This window comes from Lolium rigidum, chromosome 1 (assembly GCF_022539505.1).
Source record: "Lolium rigidum isolate FL_2022 chromosome 1, APGP_CSIRO_Lrig_0.1, whole genome shotgun sequence".
Classification (NCBI taxonomy): domain Eukaryota; kingdom Viridiplantae; phylum Streptophyta; class Magnoliopsida; order Poales; family Poaceae; genus Lolium; species Lolium rigidum.
In genome coordinates this window covers 253,513,202-253,535,414 of record NC_061508.1, presented here as the reverse complement: position 1 = coordinate 253,535,414, position 22,213 = coordinate 253,513,202, and the positions used below count along the sequence as shown (strand labels likewise).

General features: G+C 45.1%; 1 protein-coding gene across 1 annotated transcript; it reads right to left on the bottom strand.

The window, feature by feature from the left end:
- Window positions 1–680: 680 nt before the first annotated feature.
- Window positions 681–8,844, bottom strand: LOC124692688 (nodulin homeobox-like). Its single transcript, XM_047226118.1, has 17 exons — window positions 8,769–8,844; window positions 6,525–6,650; window positions 6,307–6,462; window positions 5,998–6,081; window positions 5,766–5,891; window positions 4,687–4,902; window positions 4,151–4,282; window positions 3,946–4,041; window positions 3,678–3,839; window positions 3,257–3,548; window positions 3,057–3,173; window positions 2,894–2,966; window positions 2,687–2,747; window positions 2,278–2,397; window positions 1,786–2,202; window positions 1,662–1,696; window positions 681–1,503 (listed from the first exon to the last, which is right to left on the bottom strand). Exons 2-17 carry the CDS (start codon window positions 6,648–6,650, stop codon window positions 942–944), a joined length of 2,775 nt encoding a protein of 924 aa, XP_047082074.1. The 5' UTR covers window positions 8,769–8,844; the 3' UTR covers window positions 681–941.
- Between the last annotated feature and the right edge of the window lie 13,369 nt (window positions 8,845–22,213).

Sequence of the window (22,213 nt, the reverse complement as noted above, 5' to 3'; positions counted from 1 at the left end):
TAAGACCAAGTATATAGAACCGGAGGGAGCACCAGATTTTTGACACATGTCCAACTGACGGTGTCTAAATGACATTGCATAAGATTTAAAGAGCCATTTGGAATTCACCAGGTTTAACCTATAACTATTGGTAATGAAAATTAAGCATCTCCGTGGACTTTCTCAAATATACGAACTGTACATCAACACATATTTTATTGCCCTCCTCCATCAACCAATAGAATAAAACTTCAAAAAAAATCAACCAATAGAGCAGCTTTATCTTAATAGATACAAGATCAGCACCTTTAGGATTACTCTTGCATCTCAACTAAACAAAACATTGCATTCCTGTGAATTAGGGTTGCAACGCAGGACCGGATGTGGGACAGAAATTTCACATCCCGCCCAGTCTTTCACGTTTTTCTGCCCCTAATTTATTGCTAACCATTGCATTAATTCAGCTCTTGCGGGACTTCGCGGGGACGCCACGTTGTCACCCTACTGTGAATCATGTATATGTGTTTCGCATGTCTGCTGACTACGACAGAGCTTGCCCAACCTAAAAATATCCAAACTCAAGCCCCGGGAAGCTTGAAAGACTTCACATGTTTCTTATAAACATTCTCAGTTATCAGAAAGATATATTTGTAGGTGGCCTACTATCTCAACAATGGCAACATAGATTTGAACTTGTTACAACGGACACTGAACAGATATATCAGAATTAGTACCCTATAATAGGGTGTATTTCCTCCCACATTAGGTCAACAGATACAACAGTCGACACATAACAAGGAGGCTTTCACAAAACACTAGTTGCTTGAGCAGCTCACTTGCCATAAACAGCCTCTTTGGAAGACTCATGGCTTCAGATCCTAGACTGAAGGTTGTCTCTACTAGCTGTACTTTCTCAAAAGAGATGGGAGGACAGCTTCTTAAATGCGGTAAAAAGAATGAATTTACAGTAACACTGGAGCAAGCCTGACAACATCCCACGCTACCCTCATCACGCCACCATGCATCGATTCTGCCTCTTGGAACGTTCTTCCAGATGCCTCGGAGGGGTGAGGAAGCTCCCTCCATTTCTCAATCTTAAGCTCGGTGACATCGATAATACAAATGTGACTCTCAAGCAAGCTCTTCCCTTGTGCCCTGCCCTCAACTTGAAAGATCTCCCCCCTGCCAATTTCATTCCCTTCGTTGTCAATCAACAAAACAAGACGACCAGGCTCAAATGAGAATGATCTTGTAAAAGGGCGGTTCGTCATGATGTTCTGGTTTAACTCTGCCTGTGTAATTGGCTCACTGGTGTCTGGGGTCATTGCCCTTGCCCCTTGGATATGCCTTAGCACCCTTGAAGGTGGCAAGTAGCTCTCCTCGCCAGCACTTTCTGAGGAGTCACCAGAGGGGGAAGAGGGGGAATAAGAAGCTGGTGTAGATGGCTTATCAGCATTCTCGCCATCATATGGCCCTCCTCTTTCTTTCGCAATCCGAGCGAGCTTAGCTTTTCTGTTGTTCAGCCTACAATTGAACAAAAGTCTATTACTCTAACAAATAGCTATGGATGCAGGCATAAAAGGCCATCTGTAGGCTACAGTAATAAATAACTTTGAAGGGCTAAAAGATGGTTATTTTATGGGATGGTAAATCCCTAGGAAAGAAGGATAATTTCACCTTACCAATTCTTTAGTTGTGATGATGTTATTTCCGAACCCTGAAAAGTATAGCCACATTTTCATGAATCACACAAGCATAAACTAGTTACATAATAAAAGATTACCCAAGTGAAAAGACCTATAGTACCTGCCCACTCAACTTCTCTGCCCATGCCTGAAGTGAAGTGGCACTCTTATGCATCTCGGGCTCATCAACTAGAGCATTCTCGATTTCATTTACTTGCTCATCATTCATAATGGTCCGCTTCTTTCTCTTAGGTCGCCTCTCATCATCATCATCCCATAGACCACTTCCTTTTGTAGTTTCTGGTGTTCTGAAATGATCTGCACTTTTGCAGCGCTTGACTTCCATACTAGTAGCAGCACTAGCACCGGGATAGCATGGCATAGCTGTTCTCGCAACACCAAGATGGATTAGGTTTTGGCCAACTGAATTCTGCAGGAGCCCACCATTTACACTGGCACGGTTTCTTGGAGTCTCATCCCTAGCATTTCCCTCTTGCTTGGAGGGTGTTGCTGTAGACTCTTCAATGTTTTGCACAACCTATTAGTATCAATTTTGGAGTTGGATCAAATACATTACTAAGTGAATAGCTAATAATGTAACCAATAATGTTACCTGCGGAGGGTTATCAGTATTAGAGTCTGGAACACTAGTAATATTAGCGCTTGTTGGCAGGGGCTGCTGCACCAGTTGTTGGTCTTCCTTCATTTGTGATGACGTGTCACTTTTTGCAACCTAAAACCTCGCAAAATGAGATGATCTAACATATGAAAATGAAATACTGACAAGAAAGTCCACCCGATGCATTGTGCCAGAATATTTTTCTAGTTTACGCACTGAGCACACACCATACGAGAAAATAGTGAGTTTGCTTGAGGACTTTTCAAACTTCAGGACTATTATTTGCAGGAATACAATTTTGCACATTATCCTTTCAGAAGCACCAGAGAATAGAGACTCAACACACGCTTTGTTATGTTTCTGCTACTATGATCTTCAAAATCAATATGTAAAGTAAACAAACCTGCAATGTTCTCTGTCCAACTTGCGATTTACACCATAGTTGTAACTTATAAGCAAATTCACTGCAAATAGGAAAAGGGAAGTATAGAGAAACATCATCAAAAAGTGGCAGGTGATGCGACAAATTCCAACCAAATATTGACAAATAAAATCATGCAAAATGTATTGTTTCTATGTGGCACATCAGGTAACATGATAAGACACCCACCTTAATAATTGCACATCTTCCTCGTTTAACAAGTTATTTGGAATTAGTGATTTAGCATAATGGGACAAAGATCCTGCAAATCCGGCAAAAGAAGTTAGATATACACTGTAATGAATTAACACAATCACAGGAATATGTAAAACGAAAATATAAGCGTATGTACCCAAGTTTCTACAAACTGTAGTTGCCTCATTAGATGCCGGATGGTCCAATGATGGCCTGGGGCTCTCTGATAACAAGTACTTCTGAAATTTCTGAAGAAAAAGATCTCGTTCTTGCTCTGCTAACATGACAATGGAGCTTGCTTTTAACACGGTTACACGAAAAATGTATGGCAATCATAGCAACTGAGAAAGATCTGACCTTCACATATGTTTGGAACAAAGACATGCAAATTTGCTATTATTTTCACCACACATGATGTTCTTGTCTGTGCATATGCTATTGAAGGCATGCTGATAGAGCGAAAAGGGCATGAATAGTTTGCTTTAGCTTCAGTCAACATATTTGAAGCAGCTGCAAGTGCCAGTTCAGCTGCACCAAATGGATCATAATCCAGATTAGCATCATCTTCCATCACTGGAAGATTGACAGAGCACCAACTTGAAACAAAGTCATCATGAGGAGTGGCCAAAATTTGGGTCAGAAAGGGAATCTGCAAAAGAGAATAAAATGAACAAAACGAAGTTGAAGTACAATATTAACTTCGCTTAAAACAGTTGTATGGTTGCTAAAGGGCTATAACCCTATCAAGGCAGCAGAAGCAGTTAACTGCAAAGCTTACAGTATTAGTTATGAAGGAAGATCTGAAGTTTGAATCATCAGAAAAGACATCAACTAGACGCAAGGCACTGATAAGCACAGAACCCATGGGGTAATTCTTATGATGGGAACTGGCAGCAGGTTTTTGTTTTCTTCCAAATGCGGTCTTCAGTAAATCAAGAACCTGCATTAACCATTCTGATAAGTTTGATAGCTACTGGATGAAATTGGGATGCTGCAGAAAAGGAGTAATTTTGTCTCTAGCCATCGTCGGCACTAGGAGAACTAACCTCCAGTGCCAAGGTTTGCCCCAGTTCCATGCTCTTCTCTAAAGTGGCGACTTCATCAAGGTAAGAAATACTTTCAGCTTCACACAGTTGTAGCAACTAGAGAATGTTCATACCATTAGATACTAACTCAATATTGTGGACGGACAGTAGTTGTACTTGATTTAAACAAAGTAAAATAATGATTTAAGACCCATGACCAACTCACAATGGAAAGGATTTTAGCCTTCAATCTGGAAATGGAAGAAGCAATATCCATTGATCCTTTCAGACATTCTGGAACACCTAACTTTAATATAGTAAGAGAGAGTGACAATATACCTCCATTTCTACAGAGCTCCTGCAGTGAGTCAGTAATTTCTTGAGTCCACATCCTCCAAAGGCATACCATGCAATCATATACAGCAACAGTAACATATCTAAGTACATACGCCTAATATTTTAATAAGAACACACAAAGATTATGTGTCACCAAAATAAAGCATTGTTCCTCCCACTAGATTAGTCAATGTTAGTCTATTTTGTGAAATTTCATGCAACGGGTTAGCAAGATGGAACTGAAATTGGGGAGCAAGTAATGAGTTAGCATGTATATGATATACAATTCTATTTGTATCATCAGATGACAAAACAAGTATATCTTGGTAAATCATTAAAAAACGATAAGAAGCTAGCATTGAGCAGTTTTTCTCTCAACACTGGAACTAAAAATACAAGGAAATGATATGTCTAAATATATGAAACCTTGTTTTTCAAAATACGATCTCGGAACAACTTCTGCTGGCACAGCAACAAAAGAAATTGCAATGACGCTTCGCACTGTTGGCATATGAAGTGAGTGAGTTGTGAGTCAAAAGGACCAGCAGAAAAGGCTTTGGTGTCATATGTTAATAGCCTGGCACTCAGTATCCTCATATCCTCATGCAGACTATCGAAGGCTACATCCATAAATATATCAACCTGACCAAGAGCATAAAAGATTAATACGGATGAATAGATTGAACATGAAGTACCAAACAGGCAGATCCACAAGTTAAAAAACACACAGGCAGATCCATGTATTGCTGACATAAATCCGTAAGGGCCACCATAGTGATCCAGGGTGTACAAAAAGAAAGAACTATGAGAAGAACAGCTGACGAACATGTTTCTAACTGAGATATATAAATACAACAAACATGATTCGAGTAACTAATACCGTAGTGCATAGAAACATGCAAAAGTCAGCAAAACTTTATCACCGACTTGAGTTCACATAAAGCAGTTGAATAAGTAAAGGAATTGAACTACTAGCATGATCTCTTACTCTTATGACATAATACAATTATGCCTGCAGATAACAGCATGTAATAATATAGCTCAACCAAAGAATTAACACGTGATAACAGTACTACTACTTTTTGCTCAGATTGACCTGGCAGCTACACTTATGATTAATCTGATTGAAAAATAAAACACCAAATAGTAGAAATGAATAATTGGAATCTAAAGAGCAAAGTTACCACCCCGCAATGTCTTATGAACTCTAGTTCGCGATGAGCACAAAGCCAACAACATATTGTTATCATTCATGAAAGCAACTTGAACTACAACAACATTACGACAGAAAAGCTAGTCATGATGATGAGAATAGGAGTTCAGAGACCAAAGGAAGCGCAAAATAGGGGCCAGGTGACAGGTCAACAATAATTTTAAAGATGAACATTAACAATTTAACATGATATAATTCTCGAGGCTAGTTCTATGCTTTTAGTTCACAGCTTCTTCATAATCAAGTCATGGAATTAAATAGTCAATAAATAGCACATATGTTACCCACTTACCTTTGGATGTGCAAGAAGGATATGAACAAGTTCATGCCACTGAGATGAAAAGTAACTTGTCAACAGATGAAGACTTGCTGCTACAAGTGAGGTATGTATGAAGGGAGAAGCGCCAAGATGATTTTCCTAATTTAAAAGTTAAAACAATAGCTGTTACCAGAAATTAGTATGAAATGACAACAATTAAATATAAGCATGCCACGCTTGGCTAATAATTTGGTGGCTCCCGAACCTTCTTCCAGTGGGAAAGAATGGATAGCACAAAGAATATCAGGTCCATGACTTGTTCAGATAATTTCACATCATCCAGAAGAACCTGCAAGAAGATAAAGATGTGTTACATAGTAACAATACAGTAAAAGCAAAATCAACGAGCGAACTGAGCTTTACTGGAGACAAGAAACTAAGACAATATGATGTGATTCATTAGCCAAATTAGACATGGAAATATAGAACACGCAGGATATCGTGATTCATTAACGAATACAATAAGAAATCATAGATGATGAAATTGATGAGATTGTGTGAAATAAAAGGTTACCTGCTCCAGCCTAGTGTGGCGAGTTGCTAGCTCAGATAAACTATGCAAAAAGCGCATGCCACGAAGCACATATGTCAAATCTGAACCTCTTCCGAGATCCAAACATACAGCAAGAAGATGAAGAGGAAGCGATGACACAAGCTTTTCCATGTCGACCTGCAAAAAGCATGTGTTAGGGAAAAGGCGATCGAACAGATATAAACATTGTACCTAATTACCTGCTTTGGACCTCCATCGTCTGCCTTGGACTGCAAGACAAAACTCTCAGACTCCTTCAGCATCTCACCAAGTTCCCTCGTCGTTAGCCCACTAAGCTCTTCAATAACAGAAATCATGTCTATCATCTGCACCCAATAATCATTTTTTTTGTTCAAACAGCTGCATAACAATTATATGATGAACTATCCATACTATACTGGTTTGCCGGCAATTACAGAAAACATTCCAACATTTGTACAGACAGTGGCCAGTTAAGATCATTGTGAATTTATTACAAGGTTCAGTGAAATATCTTAAACTAAACATTATGCTAACCACACAAAAATTCGAATAAGAGCTGATACAAATATCCAAAGTATTAAGCTGCATTGAAAAAGATCAGGCTGCCCAGCTCACTAACATCTTTGTAACAGTGCAATAAATTTTGTAGAACCACTTAGTTTCTATATCTAATCTACATATCATGCAGGATGCTATAACTACCCTAGCACAATCTGACTAGCCTGTTTGCAGACTTCTGCTGTAATACAAATATGCTAAGAGAAATTGCAGAGCAGCGAAAGAATGAACCTCATTTTTCTTTGCATCAATCATCATATTACAAACTTAACATCTTCGAAAATTTAGCAAGTTAATGCCTATGTGTTTCACTATTGAGCAGGAACAGTGCACCTTATATCAAATGAACCACGCAGGAAATTCATATGGACAAAGGGCATGTTTGGTTTACGCCCGTGCAAGCCACGCCAAATTTCTGGTACGACTAACTTTTTGCGTGGGATTCCGCCGCCCTCATATTGCCAAGTATTGGCAAAAAAATCAACAGCACCGCACGGATTGGGCCTTGGCTAGCGAATCTTTTGGTGGCCAACCATGCAACAGCCGATGGGCGCAGGTGTGCGAACTATCTGGTAAGGTCAACACTGGCTCAAAACCAAAACGTGCTCTAAAATTGTTCACAATCAAGCATGATGAGCAGATCTAGATGTTGTGCACCCAGATATTTTGGAGATCGGCGGGGATTAACTATCGTGGATGAAAAAACAGTCATACCCCGGGCGGAAACCAGCGGACAAATTTGCGGGCAGGGTTGAGACAGCGAGGACGCGGGGGTCGGGCAGCGGAGCGCGTGTTCATGAGAGGCGGAGGAGGGATTGCGGTTGTCAAGGGGAGGTGTCGCGGAGGAGAATTGAGCCACGCGTTTCAGCTCTAGATCCACTCAGATCGGACTGGGGTAGGTGAGGACTTGGGGGAGAAAAAAGGAAATGAAGGCACAGGATGGCAGAGAGGAACCCAGGGAGATGGATGGTTTTTATATAGTCGTGGAGATGGATGGTGAGTCTGGGTGGAGAGCGTGTTTGGTTAAAAAGGAAACAAATAACCATTACCAGGTTTTTACTTTATTAGGAATTATAGAATTCTGATTCAAAATCTGTATTTTTTGTTTTTTAGAGAGATGGGAAAGCGTTAGAGCTTATAGTTGGTATAGGTACTGAAAATATATAAAACTTCATACATACTAAATAATCTCTTTCCTCAAATTGACCTAGCGCAAATAGGGCAGGAAATGCGTCCAGACTTTGGTGATATGATATTTTTCGGTGTCAAGGTTCATCTGCAACCGTAGCTGGTGGCCTAAAACTAATAGAGAAATGGGAACGCCCATCTTCATTAGTGGCTTGAATATTCATATGACTTGACACTGCATTCAACTCAGCTCCTAACAAAACTCAACCAAATAGATGCCACATCGTTTGAATTCCCACTCCATTCAACTTGGTTCCTAACAGCGATCATGTGAGTCATCTTCCCAACAGAAATCAGCATTTCGTTCATCGACCAAGCGGATACTAAACGGCGGGGAATTCTCAGCACGACAACCGTGTTTCAAGAGAGATAAACTCTACAAATCAAACCGGCATTTCCAACCAGAACCAAACGGCGCATCCTACCAAAGTTCAAACGCAGATATCTGCAGATACGTTGGACTAAATCTTCACTCGATCGTCTTAGCTCGAAACTTGGCCTGGCAGTCTGAGCACGGTGGCAGGTCAACCAACTCACTCCTCTCAGTAATTTCCACAAACACTTGACAGGTAAAGCCCAAGCAACTGCCACATCAAAGCTCTCCAACGGCACTAGCATGGGTGGATCTAGGTGCTACGTCGGGTGTGCGCCCGGGATTTGTGAGGGGCAGTTCGAGATTGGGTAGGTAAGTCAGTGCACGGCTAGAGAGCACGTACCTCGGAAGCCAGTGTTCTGTACGAGACTGCGTGCGGTGCGGGGTGGAGACGGCGCGGACGGACGCGGCGAGGCAGGAGTACGGCGGCGGCGGCGGCGGCACCGGCGCGTGGGAGGCGCAGGGGTCGCGGCGACCGGCGGTGTGGCGCGGGGCCGGGGCGGCAGCGTGCTAGGGCACGGGCGGTGGTGGGTCGGTTGGAATTGGAAGCTTGGGCTGGGTAGGGTAGGTGGGTCAGACTCAGACAGAGCGTGAGGTGGTGGTGAGGAAACAATAGCCTTGTCAAGCAAACTAGATTTTGATGGCTCAGATCTCAGCGAATTTTTTTTAAATAATACACTTTTTATTATTTAATCCAGAAATAATATTCGTTTTCAGCAATTTTCATAAATAATACACCGTCGGGGTTACTGAACCCGAAACGGAGGAATCGGGGTTCACGAACCCGAAGCGGAGCGAATCTGGCGGACGCGGCCAAAATCGGGGTCAGCGTGCCCGAGACGCCGCTATCGGCCACGCGCGGGCATTGTCGGGCTGTCTCCTGGCCAGGAGCAGGCCGTGTCGGGGACAGCCATCCCGAGGACCCCGATTCGGGGAAGGTGACCCCGAAATTGGGCGCATTAAAATCGCCGCGCGCGCTGCTGCCGGTCGACGCGCAGGCCGAGCTGCTTCTTCCTCCTCCAGCTCCGAGTTCATCAGCTCTCTCTCACTTTTGCTCTCAGCCCAGCAGCGTTTTCTCTCATTTCCGAGCGATTTATCCAGCCATTTGTTGTAGTTTGACCACCAAATGCGGTAGAATCAGCTCGATCTATATATGGGTTAGTTTTTGAGGCGTTTTGGTGGAGGTGGTGTTGGTGGTGGTGGAGGTGGTGGTGGTGGTGGAGCTGGTGGTGGTGGTGGTGGAGCTTGTGGTGGTGGTGCTGCTGCGTGGTGGTGGAGCTGCTGCGGGGTGGAGAAGCTGAGCTGCTGACAGAGGTGTTTGGCACGCTTCAAGGGTAAACCCTAATTCCTGGTATTAGATGGTGTAATCATAATGCATGTTGCGTTCGTTAGCTTCGCACATTAGTTAGTGTAATATGTACCGGTAGATAGTATTTATTTAGGACTGCAGGTGCTAGATTTTTATTTATTTTAGAGTGTAGGTGCTAGATTTTTTTGACGAGTCCGTAATTTGTATAGGTGAGCGAGATATGTCGGATAGAGTAAAATTCGTTGTTTACTTCGGTCATGGCACGGTCCGAACAACTCCGATGGGAGCTGATCCGAGCGAGTTTCGGTGTGAGGATTTGCATCCGACAAACCCAAAAACATGGCGAGTTAGTCGGTTGAAGGAGTGGTTGACCGTGAATTTCGGGCTTAATCCCGAAGCATACACTCGTTGGTGTGCATGCTTTGTGGAGCAGCTCCGAGTACCCGGATTTTCCGGCGGTTGAAGCCGATTGAGCGGACCTCTCGGTGGGTGCACTCGGTTGGAAGCGTGCGAGCGCAGGGGAACTCACCCCATCGCCTTAATGCTTCCCGAGGCGAAGGTGGTGAATTTCCAAGAAGGCGAGGGTGCGTTCCATCCGGGCCGAGCGAGTCAAAGTTCGATGCTCGGCGGCAGCAGTTTCCAATCCGGGCAGAGTAGCCATGCAGCAGGTGGTCATGACGATACTGTTGAGCTTGAAAGCGTGGACGAAGAAGAAGAACAGATGCAGAACATGATGGACGAGGAAGACGAGGATGGAGTGGACAATGAGGTTGACTCAGATGAATCCGGTGGATCCGATACTTCAGATGATAACGAAGAGGCGGATCCGATCCCCTCTTCTTGGAACCATGATTTGTCGGAGGCAATGATAGTCGATGATCGGCACGATTCTGCCCGGGAGTACAGCATGAACACCATCTCGGTTGGTGCTAGATATGCCGACAAGAGACATCTGCAGGAAGCAATCAGTCGGTGGGCAATGAACACGCAAAGGGTATTCAGAACCACCGTTTCAAGTCAGAAATTCTTGACAGTGGTCTGCAGCGATGCTAGATGTCCATCAAGGGTGCATGGGTACTGTCCGAAGTATGACACAACATGGGTGGTGAGCGACTTCGTGCCGCACACATGTGTCCGTAAGAGTATGTTGAAGGATCACCGAAACCTTACATCCACTCTTATTGCTCGCCTGTTCTACAAGGAGATTGTAGAGAATACAAGCAATGGGGGTTAAAGCCATCCGAGAATAGAGTTCACCTTCAATATAAGTATGTAATTGAATATGGCAAGGCATGGAGGGCTAAACAGACGACGCACTGGAGAACAGATTCGGGACCTTCTATGATGCTTATGACGGTGTCGTCCGTCTCCTGCACACATTGAAGGACCGGAATCCGGGCACCCATGTGGACATACAAGACTTTGTGATACCAGAGTTCCCTAATGTCAGGGTTCTGCAGAGGGTGTTTTTCGCATTCAGCATATGCATCGAGGCTTTCATGCACTGTCGTCCGGTGATGTGTGTAGATGGAACTTTTCTAACTGGGAGGTACAAGGGACAGATTCTGACAGCAATTGGAGTGGATGGCAACAATCGATGTGTGCCTCTCGCATTTGCATTTGTTGAGAGCGAGAACACTGCTAGCTGGTTATGGTTCTTCAGGCAGTTAAAAAAATCGATAGTGAAAGATCGCGAAAATGTGTGCGTGCTACATGACAGGCATGCAGGTATACTTGCGGCTATCAAGACTCTGGTAGAAGCCGGACTCGATGAAGAGACGCCATGGCAGGATATGCGAGTAGGTGGTGCATGCGCCACCTGGGGGCCAATTTCTTCTCGCAGTTTAGGAGCAAGGGTCTTATGAATCTGTTCAAGAAGTTGTGCAAGCAGAATCAAGCATGCAAGTACACTTTTCTCCGCGGCAAGCTGGATGAGTTCACTAAGGACCATGTGCGGCACAGGTTAGCCGCCCGAGCTGCATTAGTAGCAGCTCATGCAGCAGCTGTGGCACAGGGTACACAGGTTCCGAGTAGGGCCCCGAGCCGGATCCTATTGGGCTATGTGACCTGCCTGGATTTGACCCACCCAATACTAGAAGGAGGCCTCGGACGACGGATTAAAAATTTTGCAGAGTGGATAGAGCACGAGCCATTAGAAAGGTGGTCTTTGCCGCATGACACACATGGAGCTAGGTATGGTGTGATGACTACCAACCTAGCTGAGTCATACAACTTCGTGCTTAGGGGAAATAGGGCATTGCCGCCGACAGCCCTTGTGGAGGGTATTTTATATGGCACTATGAATTATTTCAAAGAGAGACGGGAGTTGGCTTTGAAGCATATGCTTGAAAATCCAAACACTCCTTACTGTAAGGCCATTATGGAATATATGGATGTCAAGATGGAGAAGGGTATGTCACACACTGTTCTGGCCATCGGTAATCAGGAAAGGAGGTTTGAGGTGCGCTTACCAACCGACAAGTTTGGTTGTGTGAATGCGGTGAGAACACATGAGGTCAGAATTGGAAATGAAGAATGGCCATCGTGTGATTGCACATGCAACAAACCGAGGTTGCTTCACCTTCCATGCTCCCATGTGCCGGCAGCTACCGAGCAACTAGGGCTGGACTCAATCTCTTTCGTCTCTCCATATTACGCGAAAGAGGCTGTGCTGCACACCCGGACCGGCGAGATGGTCGGATACGAGTTGTGGGAAATTTTACTACGGTGATACCAAATGAAAGACGGTACATCCCCGACCCAAGATCATTGCGGACGAACAGAGGTCGACGGGAGACAAGGCGCATTAGAAATGATATGGATGAAGCGAAGCGGGTGGTCCAACTAGGCAATGTTTTCTCGTGCAACCAATTTGGACACGGGGACCCCCTATGTCCCACTTTCTACCCAAGCAGCTGCAGCGGCGGCGGCTAACCGTGGGCGAGGCAACCGAGGAAGGCGTGGGAGGGGAAGAAATAGAGGGAGATAGTAATATTTGTAATACTTATGAAGTATGCTTTAATTTGTAATATTTATGAACTATGCTTTAATTTGTAATATTTATGAACTATGCTACAATTTGTAATATTTATGAACTATGCTATAATTTGTAATATTTATGAACTATGTTATAATTTGTAATATTTATGAACTATGCTATAATTTGTAATATTTGTGAACTATGTTATAATTTGTAATATTTATGAACTATGCAGCAATTTGTGATATCTTTATGCAGATATGGCGGCTCGATCGTTGCTCGATCCACTTATTGATCGAAACATCGTGCATCGCACTTCGAGGCTGACCCGCGAGCATGGAGCCACCTGCGACCCGTACTCCAAAGAAGAACTCGGATGATACACCCTCGATGGGAAGACAGGTATGTGTTTTAGCTTTAATTTGAAATTTACCTTCGAATTGGACCTTGCTTTACCTTTTTCATCATTTGTTTTGCAGGTTGAAGTGGGCTGGACTACTACCTTTCGCTCGATTAGTGGAGGCCCGAGCGAACGTTTCGCGTCTGAACTACGATGCTGCTTCGATCACCTGCTTAGTGGATCGATGGAGGCCCGAGACTCACACCTTCCACTTTCGCTGGGGTGAGATGGCTCCTACTCTACAGGACGTGTCTATGTTGCTGGGCCTTCCGTTGGCTGGTGAGCCCATCGGCCCATTGGAGGAACCCGTGGGATGGATGCACACCATGGATGCACGTTTCGTTGGTGTTCGCGAGGGCGTTGGGCCTATCTCTTTTGAGGCTCACGGCCCTCGTCGCGCGTGGCTACACGAGTTCCAGGTTCGTAACAGTTTCATTTATTTTATCAAGCCTTAATTACCGTGTAATATGTAGTCCTAACATTGAATATTTCTTGACAGATCGAGCAGTTCGGATACCCCGATGTAGCGATGACTGCGGCCCAGATCACTCGCAGCTTGGAGGCGTACCTCATGTGGCTACTCGGGAAGACGATGTTCACGGACAATCACGGGAATACGATCAGTGCGCGGTACATCCCTATAGCTCAGGAGATAGCAGAGGCCACCGAAGCGCAGCACATCATTCGGAGGAGCCGGGGTTCCGCGGTCTTAGCCGCTACGTACCGAGGTATGTGTAAGGGTTGCCAGCCTAACCTCGCATGGTTCTGGCATCGTTGGTTGTCCACTCCTGTTGCAGCTCTGGTCATGGGCGAGGTTTCCCATCGGCCGTCCTGAGAATAGAGATGGATCTTGGCCGCCAGACGAGTTGTACGACGCAGAGCGCATCGACATGCCGACGTTTGGTTCTCTATGGACATCGCGGAAGGTATTCGCAATATTTACTCCTTCTTTATATTTTTATATAAGATGTAACACTAACTTAGTTGTGTTATGTTATGCAGAGACATTTTGGGCATAATCAGCTAAGGAATTGCTACCCAGCATTCACAGAGCAGTTTGACCTACTACTAGAGAGCGATGTCACCTGGGAGCCATACAGTGAGGAGCACCTCCACGAGGCATACCCAGGCGGTATATCGAACATGTGTACCAGAGATTGGGCCTACTGGATGACGAAGGCGAAGATCATCTTCGATATCTTCGTGGAGGAGATGTCGCAGCAGAGGGTCATGAGACAGCTTTGGACAGCGTCGACTGATCGAGCCACCACCTCCCACAGTTCCTCTACCACCACGCGTCCACGCGTGAGTACAATTTAAATTTATCCAAAGTTATTACATCATGTTGGACAATCATAATTTTATCCTAAGACATGTTCGTCTTCATTTTTCAGGTACAACGAAAAGGAGCGAATAAGACCGCTGCTGGATGGTTGCAACTCCTCGCTCCATACATCACCGGTTGGGCCAATGCGCCGGCAGTTTCATGGGCCACCATGGAGGCATTTGATCTTCAGGAATTTGAGCACTACTTGCGGGCATACATGCCTAGGACACGACTTCGTCTGAGCCAGGCGTGTGACCCAGTTCAGAGGGATCCCTCGACAATGTGGGACACCTACCCTCGTCACTCCACTTCAGGCACTCGGCATCACGCAGTAAGTCAAATATATTTCGTGGCCTTCGATGCTGCAGCTTTCGTGGCCTTGATGCTAGGCTCGAAGTCGTCGTCCGAGTCGACGACCGGCGGTGCAGCACTCTTGCCCTTCGAGGACTTGTCACTCTTGCCCTTCGACGATGCAGCCTTCTTCGCCTTCGTGCTAGGCTCGAAGTCGTCGTCCGAGTCGACGACCGGTGGTGCAGCACTCTTCCCCTTCGAGGACTTGGCACTCTTGCCCTTCGACGATGCAGCTTTCTTCGCCTTGCTGCTAGGCTCAAAGATATCATCGTCGTCCTCACTCTCAACCGTCCACAGACCATGGAAAGTTGTAATCTCTTTCCCTATCTCGTTCATTCTTCCAAGTTAGTGACTTCCACTTCTCATTCAACCTCGATAAGCTCACACCTTATCTCCCGTGGGTCGCGAGCAGGCATCTTCTTCAATGGCCACCCATAAGAATATTTCTCAAACTCCCTACCCACCTTACGTGAGCAAGGCGTCGCCGCCGATGAACTCCTCAAATGTGTCTACCTTACTCTCCCTCATCACTTTGCGGGCCTCGTCTAGAAGAGGTTTGGCCATGGATTCGGTGAAAAGATGGGGGGATTCTTATATGGGGGATCCATCTTGCTCGGAGAATACACCGAAACAGAAGGAAACAACGGGGGTTTTTATAGGCTAGAAGGGACGACTTTCGGCGGGAAAAGGTGAGCGGGAAAAGCTGGCGGGAGATTAGGGCGGGAGTAAAAGGCGGAAAAAGTGAGCGGGAAAAATTGGCGGGAGATTACGACGGGGGTAAAAGGCGGGAAAAAACTGAGCGGGAAAAATTAGGCGGGATACAATATTACTAAAACAGAAATGAAGATACATTGCAGCTGAAATAAAAATAGCATTTATCACTACAACGGAATTTAAGATACAACGACACTACAACGGAATTTAAGATACAACTGAAATTAAGATACATAGCCAATACGACACATCACTCTACTTTCCCTGCGTCCACCGTGGCCATTTTCCAGACTTGTCGCCGCGTTCTTCTGCCGCTTGCGCCTCAGCAGCTCTTTCCCTTAGTCTCTTTCTCTCCGCTTCACGAGCCTCCCTGCGCACCTCTTCCTCTCGCAAACCTACGTGCAGCCTCATCATCCATCCTCTTCCGATTCACCTCGCGATTACGAGCTTGTTCCGCCCTAAGTTTACTGTATCCGCCTCTCCCGCTCTCGCTTTTTCATTAGCACGAACCTTTTCCCAACGCTCCTCCTCAAAGAACGTTGCCCACGCACGCCGGTGTTTCTCCTCAACCTCCCGACGCGCCCAATCCGGCTGCTCCGTGTCTATCCAAGGAAACCATTTGCATAGGGGCGGGGAGACTGCAAGACAAACAATAACATTAAATCACATTCATAAATAAATTAATGCCAACATAAAATTATGTCCAAACATACCGGCGGCCCGGTGGACGACGAAGCTGAACTACGGGGTGGATCATGCTCATAGCTCGCACACATGAAAAATTTCATGCCGAACCGAGCCGGAGAAATCCTCCACCCGCTTAACCTTAGCAACACGGCCGCACCAACAACGCTCCGCAGTCACACCCGGGGCAAACTTGCAGCCTTCGCCTTCGCCGGCCTAAAGTCCTGGTCAGAGCAAGGCACACTCATGATGGCTAAGGGTGAGCAAACGGGATAAAATAGAGATACAAGAACTTGTGCAATCCAGAGTAGCGATGCCTGCTTTTATAGGCAAAAATTCGACAGTGTGGCGGGAAAATATAGCGGGAGATAGTGGCGGGAGATGATGGCGGGAAGGACTGGCGGGAAGAAGTGGCGGGAAGGGTGGCGGCAAAGGCGGGAGGGAAACACGGCGGTGCGAACGCGAAAAGGCGGGAAAAATTCTTGCAAAAAATCGGGTTCAACAAACCCGATTTAGCAAAGTCGGGTTCAACTTGCCCGATTTTTAGAAATCGGGTTCACCCGCCCCGATTACTTATTTGTTGTTTTTCTTTTTTCGTCACGGCGCAGAAGAATGTTCTTATCGGGTTTCTCAACCCCGATATTACAACTTCGGGTTCGTCTAACCCGATTTTCCAATTTCGGGTTCAACCACCCCGACGGTGTATTATTTCTGAAATTTGCTAAAAACGGCTATTATTCCTGGAATTAATATTAAAAAATGTATTATTTAAAAAAAATTCGCCAGATCTCACCTGGCTACAATCGTTGTTGTATGGTAATCAGTGGGGCCCACCATCTCACATGAGAGCTTGGCTGCATCCGATGCTGGAGAAAAATAGAGGAAGAAGAAAGCCTCTTGCTGGGCTTGGGCTGGGCCAAGATATGGCATCTCTTCCCCGCAAGTCTGCTTCTGTAACCAAAATCAGTTTACCTCTCAGGTTAAATAAAAAGTTTTACCTCTTGTATAGCAAAAATCCCTACCACATGTCCAATCACTACACCTCCAACAACAAAATGTAGTACACGATACCAGCATCACAACTGATGTTGTAGAGACACCATGAGAAAATGGTGCCATTGGTATCAATTTATTGAAACGTCACATTAGATTCCATAAGCTTGTGTTCCCAAAGTAGTTGAAGTAGTTAAACTAGCTGAAATGATTTTTTTATTGCTATCCTAGTATCTGAAGCAAACTGAATAGTAAATCAGAAACTAGTTCAAGACAGGTGTGGATGTTAGTAGCTCCTAAGCGTTCTTTATGCCTTTTGATGTTCTTGGTGATTATAGCTCATGCATCCTGAAATCCAAGTCAACTCATTAATTATGTTGCAATTGACTTGCATCGAGTATATTGGAAATCCTCATCTTGAGGAGCTACGGCGAGAATGCGCTGGAACGCCGGGCCGCGACGTTGAAAATTGGGCAGTTAGCTCCTGGGCAGCGAGTGATCATGAGTTGTTGGGTGGGTCTTCAAAAGATAGAGCAGATAAAAAACCTTGTTGTCACGCCCTTGTCGACACACCAATTGGCATGTGGTATACACTTTATATTGTTGTGACAATAGGAGGTGTGTGGGTATCTTGTGGGTAAAGCTGGGCAACTCCGCAGGGTTCTAAGAAATAGTGTTTGAATATGTCATGCTTCCGATTTAATGAAGTTGTTTCTAAGGATGATTCCTAATGCGAGACATGGGTAGAATTTTGATAAAGCTAGTTATATTATGGCGTTATCATGAAAGGATTATTACTTATACAACTCTTTTGCATGAGAAAATATTTGATCAAATATTCCTTACTAATAACTCCTTTGCAATCCAAACATGCAGTTACTAGGGTTGTTCCCAATGTGGCTTGCTGAGTGTAATGCGTACTCAATGTTGCACCAACTCCTTCCTATTTACCCGAAGGAGATGCTCAAGTCTTTGATGGTGATGGCTTTGAGTTTTAGGTCACATTCACGCTCGAGGATGCCTTGGGCGAGTAGTTTCCTTTGGTTGTGATGTAAGCTTTGGCTTGGACACACTATCTATGTTCTGTAATAAAGTTCGGAGCTTGTATGATGTGTTGGTAACGTAATCACTTTGTGTTTGCAATTTAGGAACACCCGGGAATTGCGAGCATTTCATCCAGGGATGGAGCCAGGAATACAAGATAAGAGGGACCAAATGTACATTACTAACTTGGAGGGGGCCATAAACCTAAAATTTGCCAAATGTACGACCAAATATGTAGATTTTAAAGGGATGTTTCAAGAAATAATAAACCATGGGGGCACGGGGGGCTCATGGCCCGAGTGTGCCCCCCATGGGCTTTGTCCCTGATTTAATCATACGAGAGAGTGTCTAGTGCTACGTGCTACTCGATTTCACACGGCATGGCCGTTATATTTGAGGGCTAGTACTGGCCTCGTATTCAGTCGGTTCCTTCCCGCAGCTACTTTTGCATCTGGAACCCTAAAGTATATTTAATACACCACCACTCCCGTATCTTCGTCCCCACGACGGTGGAGGAGCAAATATGTATCGTTGTGGAGCGACTAAAAATTGATTTTTTTTTCTTGTACTGATTGCTTCAAGTATCAATCGACTGAAGCGTGAAGTGATATCAAATGCATAAAAGCAATATTTTGTCGAGTTTAGGACGTACCACGATTATAAGCACAAGCACGTAGACATGGGTTGACAAAGAACCTTGCGGTCGAGCTAGTGACTAGGAAGGTGACTGCATCACAAGAGCTACGGCCGGCAGATCTCTACCTCACAGAACCAGCAGGTGGCTCACGGCCGGAGGAATCGGAGAGGCGTGCAGCGGCGCGTCAAACTGCAGTCGAATCTAGACATGGGGACAGATTGAGAGTTGATTTCAATAACTTTTTCTCGAACCTGGTCTACTTTGCAAAAGACACAACAACTCGGGGTGCCGAATGCAACTGCACAGAATGGGATGGTCCCTCTCCATCTGAAGCGTCCAATGTTAGTGAACGCACACGATGTCTTTGGAATCGAGTAGCACCTAGACCAGCTGTAGCACTAGATACTCTCTTCATCATACCTCTCTAAGTGGGGTTGTGACAGTAATATTGGTCAAGTTCATAAATCATAAAATGTGCACCTAAAGACAGCCCTTCAGAACAACAACAACTCTAGTCAAGAATGGTGCATAGTAAGTATAAATTTTGCTTCCTAGGTTTATTGTAACCAACAGGAGGAGGAACCCCCGTTGTTTTTTCATTAAGGTTGGTGGTGAGTCTTGATCCCTGGCTGTCTACCACAACAACACATGTCCTAGATAGTTAGCCCCAGGGTCTTCCCGTCCTTGCAAGATTTGATGTATATCATTACTAGAGTTAATCAATCGAATAGAATATGGTGCATAGACAAAGAGGAGAGAAGGCAGAGGAAGAAGTTGTGCTCACCAGTGATGGCGAGTAGCCAAAGGGCGAGGAGGAGACGGTAACAAAAACAGTGGGAGAAAAGGGTTGGGCGAATGAGTTTAACTTACCCATTTTATTCATTGGAAAAAGTCTATTTTAAACCCTGAATTTGTAGAGGTTCGGCGGATCAAACCCTGAAGTCGAAATCCCGGTCGTTTGCACCCTAAACTTACTAATCCCGGTCTAAATCAAACCCTGGAGCCGTTTGGAGCGACCAATCCCGACCGGGATTAGAACCTACTCTCACTGACAATGGGGCTCAACTCTAATATTCATCTTTCTCTTCTGGTTTCTTTTTTGGGAAAATCTAACAAAAGCGCCCCGTGCGACGGAAAAAAAGCATCATTCTCTTAGGGAGCGATCACATCTTATCCTCACGCTGCTACCCACCGTCCCACCTTATCCTCACACATCGCTTCTCTATGGAATCCAACGGTAAGCAGCGCCTAGAGAGAAGAGAGGAGGAGTAGACCGCCGTCGCCGCCGAGCACGACGTCGCGGAGGAGGCCGCTGTCGCTGCCCAGCAGGACGGCGCGGAGGAGGCTGCCGTCGCAGCACGACGCAACAGGGGAGCCTCTCGTCGACGGCCATGGGAAGGGAAGAGAGGAGGACGCCGTCGTCCACGAGCTGGCGATGGAGAGGCGCAGGTCGACGAGAAGATGGAGCTAGCAGCCATGTCCATCTGCTCTATTTGAGCTACCTACCCGAGGACGAGGAGACGTCTGCTCCCTCCCATCTTTACTTGCCTAGTTAATTTAGTACTAATTGCAAGGTTAATTAGGAGTGATTAACAGATTAATTAGTGGTAGTTGCCATATTTACCAGGAACTACTGTTAGAGCGGTAAGATCCTAATTGCCAGATTAATTCCGAACAGCGGCCGTGATGGTGTCGACCTGGTTCCTTGGAGCTCCAGGGAATACCGTATTTCGACGTGCGGCCATAACAATTTGATCTTGACAACATTAATACGTAAGTGGCCAGAGAAATCAGTCAGGTCATGTCTCTAGCTTTCACATATGGAGGCTGCCGGTAGATGGGGATTGATTTTTTTTTTGACAGAAGATTGGGATTGAATTTTTTTTTTACAGAAATTGGGATTGATTTTGAGGATAAATAAAAGAAAGGAACCAGAGGTATGGTAGTTGGGTCCCACTATCAGTGAGAGTAGCCTGTAATCCCAGTCGGGATCAGTGCATTCCCGGTGCTCCAAACAGCTCCAGGGTTTGATTTAGACCAGGATTTGTAAGTTTAGGGTGCAAACGACAGGGATTTCGACTTCAGGGTTTGATCCGCCGAACCTCTACAAATTCAGGGTTTGAAATGGACTTTTTCCTTATTCATTACATGTTGTCGGTTCAGTTTAAGTCTTGCACGGTCCGTAGAAAAAACTGTGAAGAACATCCTTCTGGTCCACCTGGCACCTAATTGAGGGGCCAGGTTGAAATAAACAACGTCAAACTAGCTAAATTTTGATGTTTGGGTTCTGTGAAATATATAACTTTAATCCAAATCTGATGTCTAGAGGACTTAACTTGGGTGGCTGGATTGAATTCCTAACCAAGCGAGCTAGGATCACTTCTTGGTTCTTGTGAAATATTTCCCTCTAACTTTTTTAATATAAAATCGACTTCAGTTTTGTTGGTTGACCTTATTCACAATAGTTGTGTTTTGTGATACTTGTTTTTTTCCTCTCTCAATAAAGTTATTCGGGACCCAAGAAAAACACTCGTGCAGTTCTTCTTTGCTTAATGGGAGCTGTGGCGTTCAGATTGGGCAAGCAGAGGTTCAGAGGCATCACTTGTCGAGCTGGTTGGGTATAGCTAGCCGTAGCCCCCCAGTTCACTGACGTTTCTTTCTCCAAACGAAGGGAGAACCCAGCTAGTTTTGTGCTAGCTTGCCGTGCTCGTCGCAAGCTAGATCGCCGTTTCTGCAGGAGGCTGCGAGTTGAATTCTGGGCCAAGACAAGACAAGTCGTGCTCTACCATTACTTGTTTCTGCCATAGACAAGCTGTTCATATAGTACGCTGCGCAGGGCAACTTGCCAACTTCACATGCTTGCTTTTACTGTCGGCATCATTGGTTCCCAGATCTTAACACAGCGCACGGGCGACCAGTGCCAGGGTTTGTAATTGCAGGCTTTGCAGTATCTAATACTCCTGCAGTACTACATTCATCCCATTGTCCAAACAAGTGAGAATCACAGGTTTACGAAACCAAACAAGTTCTCTGTCAAAATGGATAGCCCACCATGTCCAGGATTTGAGATGATGTGACCATACAAGCAGGAGCTGGAGGGGAAAAACAGGAAACAATTATGGCGTCGCAGAACACGCTGGCATCCATCTCAACAGATCACTTTCAAAAGTTCAAAAGTTGATGATGGCAGGGATAGGCATCTGTGATTTTCAGTTCTTTCTTTCCAGTCAATTGGACACACAGTAAAATTCTTTCATTCCAATGACTTGAGTTGAGCATATATCTCACCTCCAGTTTGACCTCGCCATTCGAAGACGTATCACATGCTAGTAATCCCAAGTGTTCGAAT

Excerpts from the sequence above, each read along its gene's own strand:
- LOC124692688 (XM_047226118.1), bottom strand. The coding sequence starts at position 6,650 with ATGATAGACATGATTTCTGTTATTGAAGAGCTTAGTGGGCTAACGACG. Across the intron at positions 5,892-5,997 it reads TTCTTTCCCACTGGAAGAAG|GAAAATCATCTTGGCGCTTC; the intron begins GTTCGGGAGCCA and ends CTTTTAAATTAG. Across the intron at positions 1,697-1,785 it reads CAGAGAAGTTGAGTGGGCAG|GGTTCGGAAATAACATCATC; the intron begins GTACTATAGGTC and ends TATACTTTTCAG.